Below are 18247 nucleotides of genomic sequence, written 5' to 3' on the forward strand. Positions count from 1 at the left end.
CCTCTGATATATTTTCAAAATCACATGGATTGTTGTATGGAGGTACTATCAAAAAATCCAAAGAGTCCCATCTTTGAGACCAAGAAGCTTCTGTACATGTTTAGAGGTGTTACCAATTTCCCCCTTCTAGCCATAGTCTTTCATGCCACATCCAGTGCAACTTTTGAAGGGTCTCCTGACATTCAGATGTGGTTTTATGGTGCAGGAGGTAGCACACAGAGAACTGTGCATGGCTCTTTGGATCTTGGCCAAACATTTCACTCAGGACCAACCCATGACCTATTGGTGCCTAAGGCAGAATATCAAATGCTCCTTACCTGGCAATGTACCAGCCTGTCATCCTCTCAAGCCTCCTCCCTGGCTTGGAAAAGAAAGAGGGAGGACAGAATAGAAGAGGAACTGTAAAAGAGAGGAGTGTAGTGGGCTAGAGCACCCTCAGTTCTGCAAAAAATGCATTTCTACAAGTAACAGCAAACAAAAAGCAATGACAGAGATACTTTTTTGTCAAATGGTTGTAAAAAAAGTTTTCAGCTGAGTACAGAAACTCAGAGAATTTGTTTTTGTAGAAACAGTACCTATTTCCTTGCATTGTACAGTAATATTTGTTATACAAAAATAAGCCAATCATTTGCTATAATTGGCAGTGGCTCAGGCTGTTGGATATCCCTTATGAATAAATATGAATTATTCATCAGCATGTCCAAGGCATAGTTATAGGCCCAATTTCCAGCATGTACTTTAGTGTGGGTGCTACAGTGAGGCTGCAAATGATGCAGACTGCACAGGTACTGGAATCTTGCTCATTTTTATGCTATCTAGAGACCATATTGTTATGGTCTGCTAATTGGGCAAGAGACACTTTTTCAAGTGGGTGCTCCTCTTTTTAGCAGGGGGAGAGTAACCGGCCCACCTCACCCCAGTAGTGTCTTTTCTAGTGGCTGTCTGCTGATGTTGTTTTTTTTTTTTTGCACTTTTTAGATTGTGAGCCCTTTTGGGACAGGGAGCCATTAGTTGTTTGATTTTTCTCTGTAAACCGCTTTGTGAACTTTCAGTTGAAAAGCGGTATATAAATACTGTTAATAATAATAATAATGTGGCTTTCTCACCCTTCTCTTTCCCACTGCAGGCCCCTTTTGGCTCCTCAAAACCACTTTTGAGGGTGGGGGCCCTCTGTAGCAGTATGGGATGTAGTGTGGCAGGGAGATGGGGAAAGTGGCAAAAATTGTGGAATGTACTAGTGGCACCTTCTGCTTGTACAGGAACCCCTTTGCGTACAAACCATTGTAAAATTGGGCATTGCACACATACTTCCACTGCTTTGTAAAACAATCACTCTTGCTCCTGGACAGGAAGTTAAAGGTGATCGGTCTTGATGCTGGTCACATAACCTCTGTGTACTGAAATGGCATGTCTTAAAAACAGTGCCAGCTAGCAAAGGGTGGACTTCACTTCTTCATGATCAGGGAGCAAGGTAGGAAGGGTTACAAAATACTATTGGCCTCTTTTTCACACTGTAAAGGGAGAGAATATGTAAATAGCCTGTTATTCCCCTCTCTACAGGGAGAAATCAGACAAAATCATCTGTGAGTTCCTGCTTTCTGCCTCAGCCGCCAAGTGAGATAGTCAAGCGAAAGAGACATTTGCTGCAAAGCTGCTCAGAATGGCCAGTCTGTTCCTTTTCTTCCTTTTGCATTAATTTGTGATTCTCTTTGCCTGCATTCCCCTCTGCTGTATTACTTAAGCAAGTTAACCTGCAAATATTTCGTGCTACACCAACTTTTTCCATTTTGTGTGTGGACTTGATTTGTACAACTTCTAAGTAATATTTTTGTGAACTAGTGATTTTTTTTAAAAATTCTGAAACTGCTGCTGTTGTCCTGTGAATCTGTTGTATATGTGTGTGAGTAAGAAATGTTTTGTGGCATTTTTGCATGGTTCCTTCATGGAGTCAAGTTTCTGCCCAGCATGCCTGGGTAATTGCAATGACTCCCTTGTAACACCTTTGGGGTTGCATTTATTTATTATTCAAGCAAACTGTAATCTGTTTGTGATCACTTGTTGATTATAGGTGTACATTGATAACCTTGGGAAGATAAATATTTTTGTAAAACATTAGCTGGAAGTGTATGCAGGGATATTTGATTCAGTGACTTGGATGCACTTTGAATGGATGGCACTGTTTCCGTGCCTTGCCTTAATGGAAACATTCTTAAAAGAAACTGAAGATTATTTTCCTACATAATGTGCTTTATTATTTGCCTAAAATGTTTCATCTTTGTCGCTCATGGATCTGGGAACATTGTGATGTGTTTCTCACACATAACCACTTCAGTCTTCTCATAACTGAAAGCTTGAGCTTTGACATATTTTCTTGATAAATTCAGAATTTGTTTGTCCACCTCCTATGATAAATCTGATCCAGTTTGATGCAGAAAGGAGGAGTGGTGGAATACTTGAGACAGGATGCACTTGTAGATGCGTGCACAGTATCATGGCACAGATTCATACTTAAAAACTTGTTTTGGTTTGTGTTTTTAACAAATAACTCTGATAAATGAAGGGGCCACAGGATAGGACAGCAACCAGGAAAAATGAGAGCACAAGGCTTCTGTCCAGACTAATCACATAAAGCTCATACCACTTTAATAGGAACAATAAACATTTGCATGAAAACACAAGTGTAGTACAGGAACATATCCTGGGGTGTGGATTCTACCATATCTTTGCACAAATAGCAGCAGATCACAGATACAGGGCCAAATTCTATCCAACTTTCCAGCCTTGGTGTAGCCGTGTCAAGGGGTTATGCACTGCATCCTGTGGTGGGAGGTTAGTTACGGTGGCCTCCACAGGATAAGGGAACATTTGTTGCCTTGCCTAGAGGCTGCATTGCAGCTGCACCAGTGGTGGAAAGCTGGATAGGATTGAGCCCATAGCTACTTCATGTTCAAGGTGCCTCTCACATGTTGTGCTGCCAAGCCAGTTATTTCCCATGCTTTACTTGCAGCTTTAGATTAAAGTACAACACCCAGGGTAGCTTACAATGATAGCAAGATGTTTTGCTAGGCTAAACTGACTAACCTGAAATATACTAACACAGTCATTCATATGGATTGAATTTCTGACACTTGTTAACCACTTAAAGTTATGAGAAGGAGATAGTCCAAGTAGGTTGTGATCTTGTGAATGTCCCCCTCCATATTTCACTAGCCTTACTTCTTTTGAAGCAAAATAGATGTTAGGAAACCTTTTTTTCTCAGTCATTGGAGACTGGCTCTAGCCTTAGTATTTGCACTTTAACCTTGGATGATTACCCTTGGGTGCTTTTCTTTTCATACCACAAAACCCAGATGTATGAGTGTGCTTTCATCTCTCACACTTGTGTGGCCTGTTATGCCCTTCTCTCTTCCTTCCTCTTCTTTTAATCCCACCCACCTTCCAAGCCTCACCCCTACACAAGCTACTGGCCCACCCAGCCGCCCCCCCCCCCGTCAACCTCAACTACCTGACCAGTGACATGTAAATTGCATGAGGCCATTGAGTAGGGCTGAACTCCACATTGTATATTCAGAAAGCAAGGCTATTTTCAGAACTCTGAACCATCACATAAGTCCTTAGGATGAGTGTGAATTCTCCAAAGTTTATGGCTGAGGATCAGATTGGACACCTCAAAAATATGTCTCCAATTGTAGTAGTTCTTCTGTTAGACTATTGTACTTGAATAAAGCATGGGGAAGGAGTTGATAATATATTGCTACATTATTCACTTAGACTTTTAAGTTTATGCAATAAAGTATCCCTGAGGGCTTTGGGAGAGGTTTCTCCTAGCACCTTACAGTTCATTTGACATCAAGAAATTAATTTCATTGTTTCCTAGCACCTTTTGAGGGCTCTCCTTTTTCCTATAGGTTGTCCCAGATATTTGAATGACTCTTTGGACAGTTATGGGAAGTATGAACTTTGTAGTATAATGTGTCTAGAGAGAATCACTCAACTTTTTTAAAATGTGTATTTTAATTTGCATGTTTTGTTGTGTGGTAACTGATGTATCATTCATATTTCTTCAGACAAATGATTGTGTGTCAAATTAGAGGGCAGTGTGCCTTGCTTTCTTTGGCTCTCTATTGATAAACTTGAAATAGGTGAACTGGAGCAGGTATATTAAATGCATATTTATTTGTGCACTAAAAGCAATGTGACTTTTTACCAAAGCTGCAGTAATGCACAAGCATAAATGATTAGCTGTTTTATTGCATTATACATGTAAATGTGAATGTTTTGCATGTGGTCAAACAGTAACTACATGGAGATGGCATCAAGCCTCTTTGGAGGTTTCTCTTTTTTTTTTTTAAGTTATTCATTTTGGTCAAATCATTTTTTCTCAGCCATTAATATTTTCTAAGTGCCAGAATCAGAGTGATGAAATTTGTATGCTATGCTATGCCTTTTCCTGTAGCAAGGAATTCATTCGTGTCTGCAGCAATTTGTCACAAATTCAATGGGACATGCTTAGGTTGCTATCCTGTCCACACCTCTCTAAGAGGAAGTCTCAATGTAATGAATGGGACTTACTTCTGAGTTGATATACATAGGATTGTTCTGCTAGAATGACATTAAAGTCTAATTATATGGAACAATTTTGATCATGTGATTGAATAGAATAATTGTGCATTAATGACACCAGTCTTAAAACTCTAGGCCAGGGGTCTCCAAACTGGTTTGGGTCTCCAAACTCCAAATATCTGGCCTGGTGTGGAGGGCCGGGGAAAAAATTTAAATATAAAAAATAAGTAAGAGATGGAACTTAGATGAGTGATCATTTATCATTCATTCAATCTCTCTGGCCCTCAGAACACCTTCCAGGCACAATCAGAGCATGGTTCTGGTTATGTTCAGTTGAGTGGGCCAGAGGCTTTCAGGGGACAAGAGGTTGGCCGTGGACTGGGAAGAGGCTTGCTGCAGGCTGCATCTGACCCCTGGGCCAGGGTTTGGAGACCCCTGCTCTAGGCCATGGATATTACTTATCATAAGCAGTGTACTGCTAGCTAACTGAGAAGGCATTGTCAGTTTCAAGTTCTGCACTATGATCCCGTTATTGCAAACTTGAAATTATAATCATGGTTATACTAGACAGGAAGATAGAAATGAGAAGATCCGTATGTAATATTTGGAATCAAAATGCTAACTATTTAGTGAGGTTTAAATTCACCCCGAGGCTTCGAATTCCTATTAAGCCCTTTCTACCAGTTTTGTTGTCCAGGGATATTAGGAAGAAAAAGTAACTCCTGGGCCTTGTGATGCCATTATAAGATGGTGCATTTGTCACTGTGACCATATATATGTCCATGTGCAGAAGCTGCTATAGTGGGAATGAAATCCCACAGAGAAACGGTTCTTTGCAACTGATATTATGGTATTTGAAAATATTAAATTGTGATTTGTTTCTCTGTAGTAGTGGGAGCTCAAGCCAAAAGTGTATTGCACCTGAGAGGGATTTTGAGATTTTACATTTAAATCTGTTGACTAGCTAATACAGTTGTGTGCCACTATAACAGGAATGTGGACCAGCATCCTGTTGTCAAGCAAGGCTTGAAGCTATGCAAAGCCTCTGAAGGCAAGGGGATGCTCTGCTTCCCTCACCTCCAGATGCTTTTCTGAGCCTTCCAAAGACAGCACACATCTTAATAGGAATCCTGCTAGCTGGTATAGAATAGCGGTTTTCAACTGTGCCGTAACACATTGGTATGCTGTGAATGATCTGCAGGTACACCACCAGAGTTGGAGGGGGGAAAGTCATGTATTAGTAGGCATATTAGCATTCTGTGACCTTTCCTTAAAAAAAAAAAATGCAAGTTTTGACCTGTGTGACTTCTTAGCCTCACTGCATTATTTCCAAGCCCACGGGAATCTCAGGGTGGCTTAGCAGCACCAAGCTTCCTGTCAAGATAGGAAGGTGCATGGCTGTTTAATATATACCAATCAAAGTCAGGAAATGCATGAGTGGCAGTTAAGCAGACCAATCAAAAATCCAAGGCAGGCATATCTGTGGCTTTTTGGAAAGACCAGACATTGGGAAACTAGATACAAATATTGTCAATTTAATTCTACATAGTTTGTCACTGCTGAATAAAAACATTGAAAAGTATTTTCAACAGTGACAAGCATTTCCTGTCACTTAATGTGTTTTTCCTAGACTAGATGAGAGATTTTCTGTTAAGCATGTGCAAGTCAACAGAAGATAATGAGCTGACATAAATCAGAAATAGAAGACCAAAACACTACTCAACACAATGATTAAAGTTTTAGTTATTGAACTTTAAACACAATCTTAAAAATCTTTAGTCTTTAAATCTTTAAACACATTTTTTAAATGATTAAATATTTCTTTGAAAAAGCTGATGATGTGCCTTGGCAATTTTAGCACCTTGTCAATGTGCCATAAGATAAAAAAGGTAGAAAATTGCTGGGTTAGAATATGATTTTATAATATAACCAAATTTTGGTGGGCAGAAAAGATTTCTGAATGTTACTTGAAGAGGTCTCTGGTTGGATAAAGTAAATCACTGTCTTTGAAATTTGTCTCCTTTTTAATAGTATGTTTAAAATCTACAGTTAGATATTAGTATCTCAAAAGTTACTCTCAGTATAGTGGTAAAGAAGATGAACGTAAAGAATTTAGCTATGTAACAGTGGTGAAAACAAAGGTTACATAGAATAATGAAGGCTCCAAGATAAAAATGTGTGTATTAGCAGGGTGAGATCTGATTTAGCAAGTCCTTATGGATCATATAAGTTGATTCTGATGCCTACCCACATTTTCTAGTAGTAGTTTTGTGTACTACAGGTGGGGCCTCAGTATCCATGGGGGTTCTGTTCTCGGACCCCCCTGCTGACACTGAATTTTGTGGATTCTTAAATCTGCAATCTTTGCCCCATTAACCCCTCCTGAGGGCTTTCTGGAGCTTGGAGAGGCAGCATGTGTCCACCCACTGCCAGAGAAGCAAAAAAAAGCCACTTCCAGCTTCCTGAGAGAAACCGGAAGTGATGTTTTTAAGCCTTATAAGGCATCCAAAGGCTAGGGAAAGTCCCTCAAAGGTTTCCCCAGGCCTTAGAATGCCTTAAAAGGAAAAAAAACAAAACCCATCCAGTTTCCCTCAGGAAACTGGAAGTGGCATTCTTTTGCCTCTCTGGACTATTCTGAAGCCTGGAGAGGCAGCGGGTAGATGAGTGCTGCCTCTCCAGAATTCAGGAATTCTGCTGGAAGGGACTGGAGCACAGCTCCAGTCTCCTTTTGGAGGGCTCAGGTGGAGCCAGATCCACAGATAAACAGGCTCCACCTGTATAAGAAGCTGAGCTTCAAAACAATAAGTAAAAAAGTCAAAGCTTTCTGTGCATATCTTTGTGTGTGCATGCACACAAAAAAACATGTTTTTAATGTTTGGATATGAGTGTACCATTCATACATGTGTGAATGAGTACTTAAGCATCAGCCTACCACTTGTTAACTCTCTGTGCAAAAGAAAACATATAAAAAAACAGTTTTACATACGGTTGATATTTTCAAATTAGAAGCCTGAATATCAATATTGTAATGATACATCTTTAATTAAGTGTTACAACTGTGAACTTTTTTGTTGATTAGGTAAATAAAATGTTCAGAAATCATAAACCACCTTGCTGCTTTTCTCTTTGTCACCATTTCCTACAAATGTCAAACAATAGGTGAAATGGCAACTAAGTGATTTGCCTGCAAATGTAATGTAAAAGGTGATTGGGTGCTTCCACTCACGGAATCCATGAGCAGAAAGCATTTCCTCTCAACTAGGAAACGGGGAGCACTAATTCCAAGGGTCAGCTGAAGCTACTGTACAATGGAAAGCAGACTGATACTACTGACCCCCAGCCCCGCATCATTTACCTGGCTCCTTCCTCTTTGAATCACAGCAGGAACTGTGGAGCACTGTAGGCTTGCTCCCAAGGCACTTGGCATTTCCTGCTTTGTATAAAGAGCTTACAGAGAAGAGTGATTTTGCCCCTTCCTCCACAAGGCTCTTGAATCAAGGCAGGAAACTGAGAGTCCACTGGGAGCAATCTTAAAGTACCAAGTGGTGGAAGGAGCCAGGTGAGGGAGCCAGTTTGCCTCATGCTGAGGATTGGGTCCTAGCATTTTTACACTTTTCTCTGCATGGGTTCTATACATGAAGCAGGAAATCCACTGGGAGCAATCCTAGTATGCCCCATATTCCTGCTTTGATTAAGAGGAAGGGGTTGGTAAGGAGGCTGGTTCTAGCCGCAGCGGGAGGGGGAGCTAGCAGTTGTCCACCGCGTCCTGCTTTGGCCCCAATTTGCCACCTGATGCGAGCGGACATGTTCATCTCATAGACAGGCCAGACCTGCTATTTCCTGATGTTTTATGGATAGGGGCAGTCTAAAATGGCAAAAACAAAACCGCTGTAATGTGAAATTGAACTTATAAAAGGCGATATCCTGCTCAATTAATGAAATATGTACCTATTAAAGTGGCTGTGGAGCATCTGTGAATCATCCCGAATATATTTCTAAGCCTCTAACTCCCTCGGAGTTCTGTGGCTTTAACTAGTCTGAGCATGCTCAGAAGCATGGAAAATGCATGGAGCCCTATGGAAAGTGAAAGTGAGCCAAAGTGCATGATTACTCATGAGTAGGTGACCGCGCTTTGGTCCACTGGAAAGGGCAGACTAAGAAGAATGCAATGCCACCAGAACAACCCCAAGCTGATGAATATAGGCCCAAAAAACACAAGAAAAGGAGGTCCCTGCCTCCAAGCTCATAAATGTATTGGACTCTGGAAAGCAAAACTGATCTAAATGTTCACATTTATGCATGAGTAAGCAACTGTTTAATGGTTCCTTGCTGTAGGTGTGTGTTATTTCCTACACTTAAAACAAGTTTCCATAGTAATTCAGTACTATTTTCTGTTGGTTCAAACTGTTGTCTTCTCATTTGATGTTTCAATTTGTTTGTGTTTGGCAGCATTAGGTTCATTGTAGTTCATACAAATAGCAGGCAAACCTTAAATGGCTGCTGTAAGTTCAAGTAGTTGACTATGTAGTTGTGCTCTTCGTGTGTGTGTGTGTGTGTGTGTGTGTGTGTATTTTATGCTTGTTTTATTCCTGTGGCTATGTCTGCTGACAGCCACAGGTATAAAACACATATCTACAACCCATATGACAGTGATTACACTTGATAAAAATACTTTAAAATTGATTAAAATATTTGGAATAAAAACACATAACACTTTCAGCATCCCCCCTTTTAGGATAATATTGCCATCCATGAAAAAATAAAACTGTTTTAGACTGTCTCTATTTATGGAAAATGTCTAAGGCAAGATAGAGGTGCTGCAGGATGGAAGGTGATGCTTAAATAATCCCATGGTGCAAGTCAAAGATTCCCTATGGTGCAATAGATCCCACCCTACATTTTTTTTTTTTAAATGGTGCATCTGTCTGACTGAAACCTCTGACTGAAACACCTGGCTTCTGCTGACCATGGCTAGCAGCGGGGAAAGATGCAAGAGGCAACTTTGCCTAGAAAGGTATTTTATTAAAATATACTGGTGTTTACAGGCTACTGATAGTCATACTACAAAAGCTGATTTAAGGAACCTCATTGGGAACATAACTACAGTAAATTAGCACTGCTTCCTTCTATTCCTGTTTGTTTCCTTTGAAAATATTCAGTTCCACATACCACAGCCATGTCAGTGGGGACCTGTCTCAAACTGGCCCCAACCTGCACCATGGGACAGACCTTCAAAAGTCCAGCATGCAAAAAAAGATGAGCAAGTGAGCAGTCGGTTTCTCTTTTTTCCACACAAATGGAAAATGGCAAATCAGGATGTACGGCTGTATATTATTCTGTCCCTTTTATTCCTTCCAGGCCCATTGGAAGGAAAGGAGGGACAGAGCATTACACAGGGAGGAAAATAAAGTAGAGGAAGCAAGGTGAGGCAAGACAGAGAGCAGAGGGAGTAACATGGTAGGGGAGAGCAGCTGGATGGGTGTGGGGCTGAGGGGGATAACTGAAGATTACAGGCCTTAGCCAAAGCAGCCCTTCCAAAGTCTCTAGTGGGAGTTACCTCAGGTAGGATCCTTGTTCCAGTCAGTGTCAAACTGTAGAGGCTTGGACTAAAAACACAACGGCAGTAACAGCATTCTTGCCTCCCACTTCTGGGTCACAACTCACCAGTTGAAGGCCTCTGCTTTAGACCAACTTATCTCAAGCTTGGGGGGTGGTTACAAACCATTTTGCATGCCTTATTGACAATGTATTTGCTTATGAAATTACAAAAAAATCATGGTTTGGGGTTTCCCAGAGTTTGTGTATATACTAATTGGGATTATTGAGGACCCAGTTACTTTAGAGGAGAGATGAAATGGTAGGGGCAATGAGTGTATATATAGGAGTTGGAAGAAAAATTGATATGAGGAGCTTGGAAATGGGATGAATAAATCAAATGAGGCTTATAAGTTGGAGATGTGCAGAAGACCCAGTCATTTAGCACAGGTACATCTCATGTGTTTTGAGAAATGAAACACTGCTTTACATGTATCAATGTAATTTGATACAGCATCACACACTGTTGGTATGATTTTACAGGTACTAAGAGATGAGCAGCGGTTTTCAACTGCTGTGCTGTGGCACACTGGTGTGCCGCAAGGTAGCCTCAGGTGTGCCATGGGGCCAGAGGAAGCAGGTGGCAGGCAGCAGCCGAGCACGGGGGAGAAGCGGCTGCTTTGACAAAAGCGGCTTTGCTTTGTCAGGCAGTGAGTGAAAAAGGAGCAGCCGTGGCTACTTTGCATCTCCTGCTGCTGAGTGAGAGGAAGGCTGCAACCCGATCCTCATTTAGCTGAGAGTAAGCCCCGTTGACTATTATGGGGCTTACTTCTGAGTAGACACACCTAGGATTGGGTATCAAGTCCACCCCACATGCTCACTGGGCAGCTAGAGAGACCTGCTGAGTGAGTGAGGAGGTGGTCGGTTGGAAGGGAGCGAGTCTGCTGAGCCACCAGCCCAGGAACTGGCTGGCTAAAAGGGTCCTGGTGCCCCAGCTGCCTGCAACTCCCCAAAGTGACCCTCCCTGCCTTGTCTTTTGCCTTTCAGGGGAAGGGCTTTGGGCCACAATCCTATCCACACTTACCTGGGTGTAAGCCCCATTGACTATAGTGGGGCTTACTTCTGAGTAGACATATTGCCTAGGATTGGGCTTTTGGTTGCATTCTTTTCTCTTAAATACAGGAGCAGGCAATTGGCACTTCTCCCCACCCCATTCCCTCCCACAGGCCCTCCCCACAAATCTCATAATCCTGGTCAGCACCTCCCTTACTGTACTTCCCTTCACTCCTCCTTATTCTTCAAAGGTCCAGAATCACTTTCCTCACATTCCCCCCCCCCCCACTCCAGCTGAATCCTACACTTCTTTCAATCATGTGTCTTCATTGCCCCTCACCCCACTGTGTGCTTAGTCTGACCTCTCTTTGCCAGCACTTTCTGGCATTACACTTTAATAACAACACTTTTCCTTCTTTCCAGAATCACATATACTCCAAACTTCATACTCTCCAAACTTCTTGTGAGTCTTTGGCTGCAATCCTAACCACACTTTCCTGAGAATAAGCCCCACTGAACAAAATAGGACTTACTTCTGAGTAGACCTGGTTAGGATTGTGCCCTTTGTCATGTAATGATTTAATTGTATTAATTGTAATGTATTAATTTAATGTAAGTAAAAAACTGGTAGTGTACCTTGACAATTTTAGCGCCTTGTCAGTGTGCCCTGAGCTAAAAAAGGTTGAAAATGGCTGCTCTAGAGCAACAATGAGATAGTCTTATGATCTAATTTTTCATAGTTTTCATTCATGTATTTTGTATCTCCTTTTTCTAGAAAACAGCTGAAAACAATGTAGAAGTGTAATTGAAAATCATCATGGAGGCCTCAGGAAATAGGTCATCTGGGACTGGACCCCTCTGATCAAAAGCCTGTATGTCTGCTGAAACTGCTGTTGCGGGAAAGGGTGTTTAAAAAATGGTTGCCAGCTAATTTTCTGAACCAATATAACTGTAACAAAAAAAAGCAGTGAAAATTTTCATGAAGATAAATGCTACAAAGCCAACAGCTAAACTTACAGCAAACTCATTTTGAACCTCTCAGGCTCTGGCAACACATAACATTTTAAAAATCATGCCTTCTTGAAACTTAATGCATATTTACACTACAAATTCAGATCAGTTTCAATTCTGTTTTAGTTCTGCACTGATCAGCCAAGGAACTCTGGGAAAATGGTTCTATGAAGACCAAGTGATCTTTTTTCAGAAAACTATCAGCACTATGGCAAAAGTCAGACTCATTAGTGAAAGTCATAACAATTAATAACTTTTAACAATTAGACAGGTTCAAACTTGAAGCACAGATGCCCTCTAAGATATTTTTGATTCCTTTTTCCCTTCTTCCAATCTATGTTGCACCATATTGCTTCACGAAGTTCATCCTTCTAGAAGTGGTTCTGAGAATCACTGCTAGTGCCTATATGCCAGGGGCTATGGAGCAAAGACCTGAATTGTGCCCCCATAACACCTCCTACCTCCTGATGGCACACTGGGCACTGCCACAGATAATTGTATAGGAGCTTGCTACCCATTACATGCATTGCTGAATCTCCTACTAATCCTTTTTCCTTTTGAATATGTGTTGCAACTTCAATGCCATTCATGTTCCCCAATGTATATTCAGGAAACTATCCAGAAAGTTCATAGAATAAACATGATAAATATGATTGTGGTAATTTAATAATTACCTTAAATTTGTGGCATTGTACATGGCCAATTATAGTCTCTCTCATTTTGTTGAATAGCAATTACAAGAAGTTACTGCAGCTTTCTTTCAGGGGTATTCAGTCATGAACTACTGGTCATCAGCATTACTGTAGTGAGCAGCTCTCAGGTTCTCATGGTAGAGAATGATGTCCAAGGAAAACATATCTGAGGAAAAATAATGAAACTTTTTTTCAAAGGATTTCAGCACACTGCTCAAATAAAAATAACTTCTAGGTTTGGTGCACCACTGTCGGCTCTTTGGGCAGTGCCATTCGCTCGCCTGCTGTTGAACTGTGTTGAACTGGCAATTCAAATGTTAGCTTATTGCTTTGAACTCTGATAATCTCTAGAGCAGTGTTTCTGAAACTTCCCAGGAGATTTACTCCCAGGGTAAGTCTTTGCTGGGGCAGAGGCAGCAAAGCGATCCTCAGGATTGCGCCCCTGCGGGGGAAGGGGGGCTATTTTGCAACTAAACTTACATGCTCCCAGGGTCCAGGGGGTGTGGGGAGCCCTGCGGAGCGCTTTCAGGATTCCCCATGGCTTCTAAACAGTGAAAGTTCCAAGCGCGATTAAACCAGAAGTGGAACTTCCAGGTCTAATCTTCCAGGTCTAAGTCTACCCCCAGAACCACTACACCATCCTGGCTCTCAGGAGGAAGAAAATTAGAGGAAACAGCCCTAAGATTTTTCCAGCCTTTTCCAGATGGCATGAATCTCACATTCAGTGGATGTAAAGGTCTAATCAGTAGGGGTTAATTTCACTATCTTGATTTCTGCTAAGTAAGCCTATTGAAGGTTTGTGTAGTCAGACCCTGTTTGTCTCTTAGATAAAGCTCCACTATATACAATTAGACTTGCAACTAGATAAATGTGCTTAGGATTGCAACCTTATTGTACAATCCTATTGATGTCTACTCAAAAGCCCCACAGAGTTTAATGAAACATACGGCCCAATCCTATCCAATTTTCCTGTGCTGGTGCAGTTGTGCCAGTGGGGCGTGTGCGGCATCCTGTGGTGGAGGGGCAATCACTGGGATCTTCTCAAGGTATGACAATGTGTGCCCTTACCATGGGGCTGCATTATGACTACACCAGAGCTGGAAAATTGGATAGGATTGGGCCCTTACTCCCAGGTAAGTGCAATAGGATTGTAGTTTCAGGGCCCAATCCTATGCTGCCCTGGCACCACGCAGTACAGCAGTGCCGAAATGGCCGCTGCTGTATCCTGCAGAGTCAGAGCAGCAGTCAGAGGTTTCCTGGAGGTAAGGGAATATTGGTTCCCTTGCCTCAGCAGTCCCACATGTCTAGTCAGACCTGCATCAGGTAAATCACTGGCGTACAACCAAAGAGACCAGTGTTAGGCTCAGGAGAGAAACAGAATCTGGTGGCAGCCTTTGCTGCTGTTCCTACCCCCCCCAGCCTGCCCTACCTCAGCCCAGTTTTGCTCCCACCCTGCCTTCCCCCCTACCCCAAAATGCCTTTTCACAGGTCAGCAGGCACCTTACCAGGGAGCATTCCACCAGCTTCTCCTGCTGGCACAGAGGCCTAGCAGCATCTGGCACTGGCCTCCCTACTGGCACGTTCTCCCTCTTGGCTGCCACAATATGCCTTATGGCACCTTTGTGACAGCTGTTGCCTGGGCACAGAGCAAGCAAACAGCGCTGCCCAGGCAAGAATCAGGCTGTTAGTGTTACTGCTTAAAAATTTGGGAAATAAAAATTGAAAGAAAAGTCCACAGTATGAGAAAATACTTTTGGAGTGCCTCTTGCACATTAGTACCTTATGGTCACATTCCAGCGTGCTACTAAGTGTATAATCTTGCATAGGTGGGATATAAATTAAATGAATGAAAAATAAAAGTAAGAAGGAAAAAAACAGGTTCCATAGAATTAAAATAGCACAACTTATTGCATCTACGCACAATATACTGCTGAATTTTTTGCACTATTTTATAAATTAATGCTGCTCATTATAAGTTTGTGTTGAGACATAATATATAATATTTACAAAATATATGAATGTGATTGCTTACATTTAAGTGATCTTATCTACTTACTTGAGAATGACTTTTGCAACATACTGTAAGCATCTTCAAAATGTTGGGGTAGGTTCTGAATTTGATGCAGCTTTACCTAACAGCCCTGCATGAGCCTGTGATAGTAAGGTCAGGGATATCTGAATTCTCATTATGAATATCTTATGTATCACTGCTCACGATTGTCTGTGACTTTAATTTCAAAATGCAAAGTATGTATTTTTATAAGCTCAGCTATTTAGTAATTAATGTTTTTAGTGCAACAATGCTGATCTTGGTTCTTTTCAATGGTACTTGTGCTCCATGCCCAAATAATAAAATAAACTGTGGAATGTGTATCAGTTTATCACTCATTAGCTACATAGCATTACAAATTATCACCCCATCCCATGTCTCAAGGCTTACCAGAATCCTTGTAGCCTATGACCCAGATATCTTTCAGACCAGGGGTGTCAAACTCATTTCATACAGCAAGTCAAATAGCATTCATGGTGCTTGCTGAGGGCCAGACATGACATCATGAAGTAGGAAGTGATGACATTAAGTAGATGATGGCAAGAGATAAGCATTTTCTTCTCACTAGGAACAAAGCAAATGATAGAAAATATGCAAATCTTGATCATATTTTCAAGATAAGAGAGAGCACAATTATCATGCAGAGACAGCCAAATTATTATGCATGCCACCCTTTCATCAGTGCTACTTCTGCTGAGGTGTCACTTTGCAGCTCCGCAGCTGAGAGGTTTTCAGAAGTGGCACTGCTGAAAAGGTGGCCCACATCATAATTGGGCTCTTCCAATGCCTTGGCAGCATCTCCCTTTTTCACTCTCTTGGTCTGCCCCTTCACCCGTAGCATTCATTGCCTTCTGAGGCTTCCTTCCATCTCTCCCTCCCAGAGCCTCAGCAGAAGCAGCACTGCCTAAAGGGTGACACTGGGAAAGCCCATTTATCCTGAGGGCTTCTGTGAGAGCTTCTGTGGGCTGAATTTGGCTCAAAAACCTTATGTCTGACACCCTTATTTGAAATTATGAACCATTTTAAAGCAGGGAATCTTATTTGTCTGTGCAGGCCACTTGATAAGCTTTTTTTGTTAAAAGTGGTACATAAATATTCTTATTCTGAGCAGCTCCACTGGATCCAGAACCCCGCATTGGACCCCCTGGCCTGGCACGGGGCTGCTCAACTCTGTGCCAGCTAAATAGGTGGCATAGACTTGAGTAGCCTCATTGTGGCCTTGGAACTTCCCCTGAGAAGCGGCTGCCCTACATTTTGGCGCTGCTGCACCTCTGGGCACTGGGCAAGTGAGGATTTGGCTGTTACTTGCCTGGAGAAAGAAGCACAGTGAAGGGCCAATAACTGTAAGGGTGGGCAGGAAAACTCTGACTGAGGTTCTTCCTGTAATGTTTTTTTTAAAATATCATGTAATTTATGACATTGCTGGAGGCCCTGTTAAAATCTCCAAGATGGCTTTCAGTAGTCATCTGGAGGGTGGGAGTGGTAACCCTAAGGCACAAGTGAGGGAAACAGGCTCACCACGACCCTGAAGAGCCTTAGGGTCCAATCCTATCCAACTTTCCAGCAGCAGTGCAGCCACAATGCAGCCCCAAGGTAAGGGAACAAATGTTCCCATACCGTGAGGAGCCTCTGTGACTGCATCCCCAACACAGGAAGCAGTGCATACCCCCTTGGCACAGCACCACCAGTACTAGAAAACTGGACAGGATTGGGCCCTTGGGCTGCAATCCTATGCACACTTACCTAGGAGTAAGCCCCATTGACTATAATGGGACTTACTTCTGAGTAGGCTATGACTTACCTGTGAGTAAAAATGCATAGGATTGGGCTGTGAGGCTGCACTCCTATGCACACTTACCTGGGAGTAAGGCCCATTGACTATAAGGTGACTTACTTCTGAGAAGACATGCATACATTTGGCTGTGAAGCTGCAATCCTATCCATACTTATCTGGGAGTAAGCCCCATTGACTATAATGGGACCTACTTCCGAGTAGACATACATAGGATTGGGCTGTGAGGCTGCAATCCTATGCAGGAGTGTAAGCCTCACTGACTCTAATGGGACTTACTTCTGAGTAGACATGCATAGGATTGGGCTGTGAGGCTGCACTCCTATCCATACTTACCTGGGAGTGAGGCCCATTGACTGTAAGTTGCCTTGCCTGTGAGTAGACATGCATAGGCCTGGGCTGTTAGAAGACTGCCCCCCCCCGCCCCTGAGGCAACGCCTCGCCGCCTGCCTGCCTCCCCTCCACTGCCGAGGCCACCGCGGTCCCCACAGCCGTCGGGGAAGCGTCTTCTCCACCTGGGCGAGCGGAGCTCCCAGCGGCTGACTGGTGCTCGGGGCTGGCGGCGGCGTGTCAGGCCCGCCAGAGGAGAGCTGGGAGGCGACAGGCGTGGCCGCTGCGGGGCTTCTCCGCCGGAGGGCGGCGGCGCCGGCAGGGTTCTCGGCCTCCCGCGTCGCCCTGGCAACGGCAATGGCCGCAAGAACCAGCCGGAGCGCGAGCTTCGGGACAGAGAACGCGGCGGCGGCTGAGCTCGGCACAGCTGCGGGACGAAGCCTGGCCGGCTCCTCCGACCGCACAGGCCGCACCCAGCGGAGCAGATGCTGCGCAGCCCTCGGCTCTCGCGCCCGGCAGGTGGGTCCCGCTGCCAGGCAGGAGGGGACCTCGCTTGGCTCCTCCTCCTCCTCTGGCCGCCTGGCCTCGAGCAGGCTGGGTGGAGGCTGTGCTCGTGCTGGCCTCAGAGCAGCGAGGCTCGGCCTCTGCCGCCCCCAGGCACACTGGCGTGGGCAAGGCCCACCACCGGTTCTTTGACAGTGGGCGAGGCGCACTGTGTTGTCAGTGGGGGGCTCACACCCCCAGTGGCCCTGCTGATGAATGACCCTCCCCCCAAGTCTCACGGCACACCTGAGGACGGTTCATGGCACAGCACTGTGCCATGGCACAAGGGATGTGCGGTGGGTGGGGAGGCAGGTGAGGCAGAGACTCACCTGCCGGAGTCCTTTGAAAAGCATCGCCACAGTGTGAGGTGCACAAGCACTCACAACCCACGGGGGAGGCTCTGCCTCACCTGCCTCCCCACCCACCACACATCCCTGGTGCCATGGCACGCTGGTTGAATGTTGCTGCCTTAGAGCCTTGCAGGCTGGTCTCCGAAAACATCCCGTCAGTCAGGGTGACTAGAAGTCCTAACTGCAAAAGAGGACCAGGCACCCCAAAATGTAGGACAGGGGTGTCAAACTCATTTCATACAGCAGGTCAAATAGCATTCCTGACACCTGCAGAGAGCTGGAAGTGATGTTATTAGACAGGAAGTGATGTCATTAAACAGGTGATAAA

At 43.7% G+C, this 18247-nt stretch overlaps 1 protein-coding gene and 1 long non-coding RNA gene across 4 annotated transcripts in view; one reads left to right on the top strand and one right to left on the bottom strand.

Moving 5' to 3' along the window:
- The window catches only part of PFKFB2 (6-phosphofructo-2-kinase/fructose-2,6-biphosphatase 2), a 47863-nt gene extending 32658 nt beyond the window's left edge, over nucleotides 1-15205 (top strand). For 2 of the 3 annotated variants that reach the window (XM_066622816.1, XM_066622818.1), the window contains one exon: nucleotides 11927-15205. In XM_066622816.1, the coding sequence (XP_066478913.1) occupies nucleotides 11927-11956 (30 nt within the window). In that variant the 3' untranslated portion in view covers nucleotides 11957-15205. Of the gene's footprint in view, nucleotides 1-1560; nucleotides 1901-11926 lie in introns of those variants that run through there. The other variant, XM_066622817.1, reaches the window with a different exon arrangement.
- LOC136647343 (uncharacterized) lies at nucleotides 324-15460 on the bottom strand. Its single transcript, XR_010794278.1, has 3 exons — nucleotides 15295-15460; nucleotides 12837-13020; nucleotides 324-399 (listed from the first exon to the last, which is right to left on the bottom strand). It is a non-coding gene; the product is annotated as an uncharacterized lncRNA (long non-coding RNA).
- Between the last annotated feature and the right edge of the window lie 2787 nt (nucleotides 15461-18247).

The sequence above is a fragment of the Tiliqua scincoides genome, chromosome 4, assembly GCF_035046505.1.
Source record: "Tiliqua scincoides isolate rTilSci1 chromosome 4, rTilSci1.hap2, whole genome shotgun sequence".
Classification (NCBI taxonomy): domain Eukaryota; kingdom Metazoa; phylum Chordata; class Lepidosauria; order Squamata; family Scincidae; genus Tiliqua; species Tiliqua scincoides.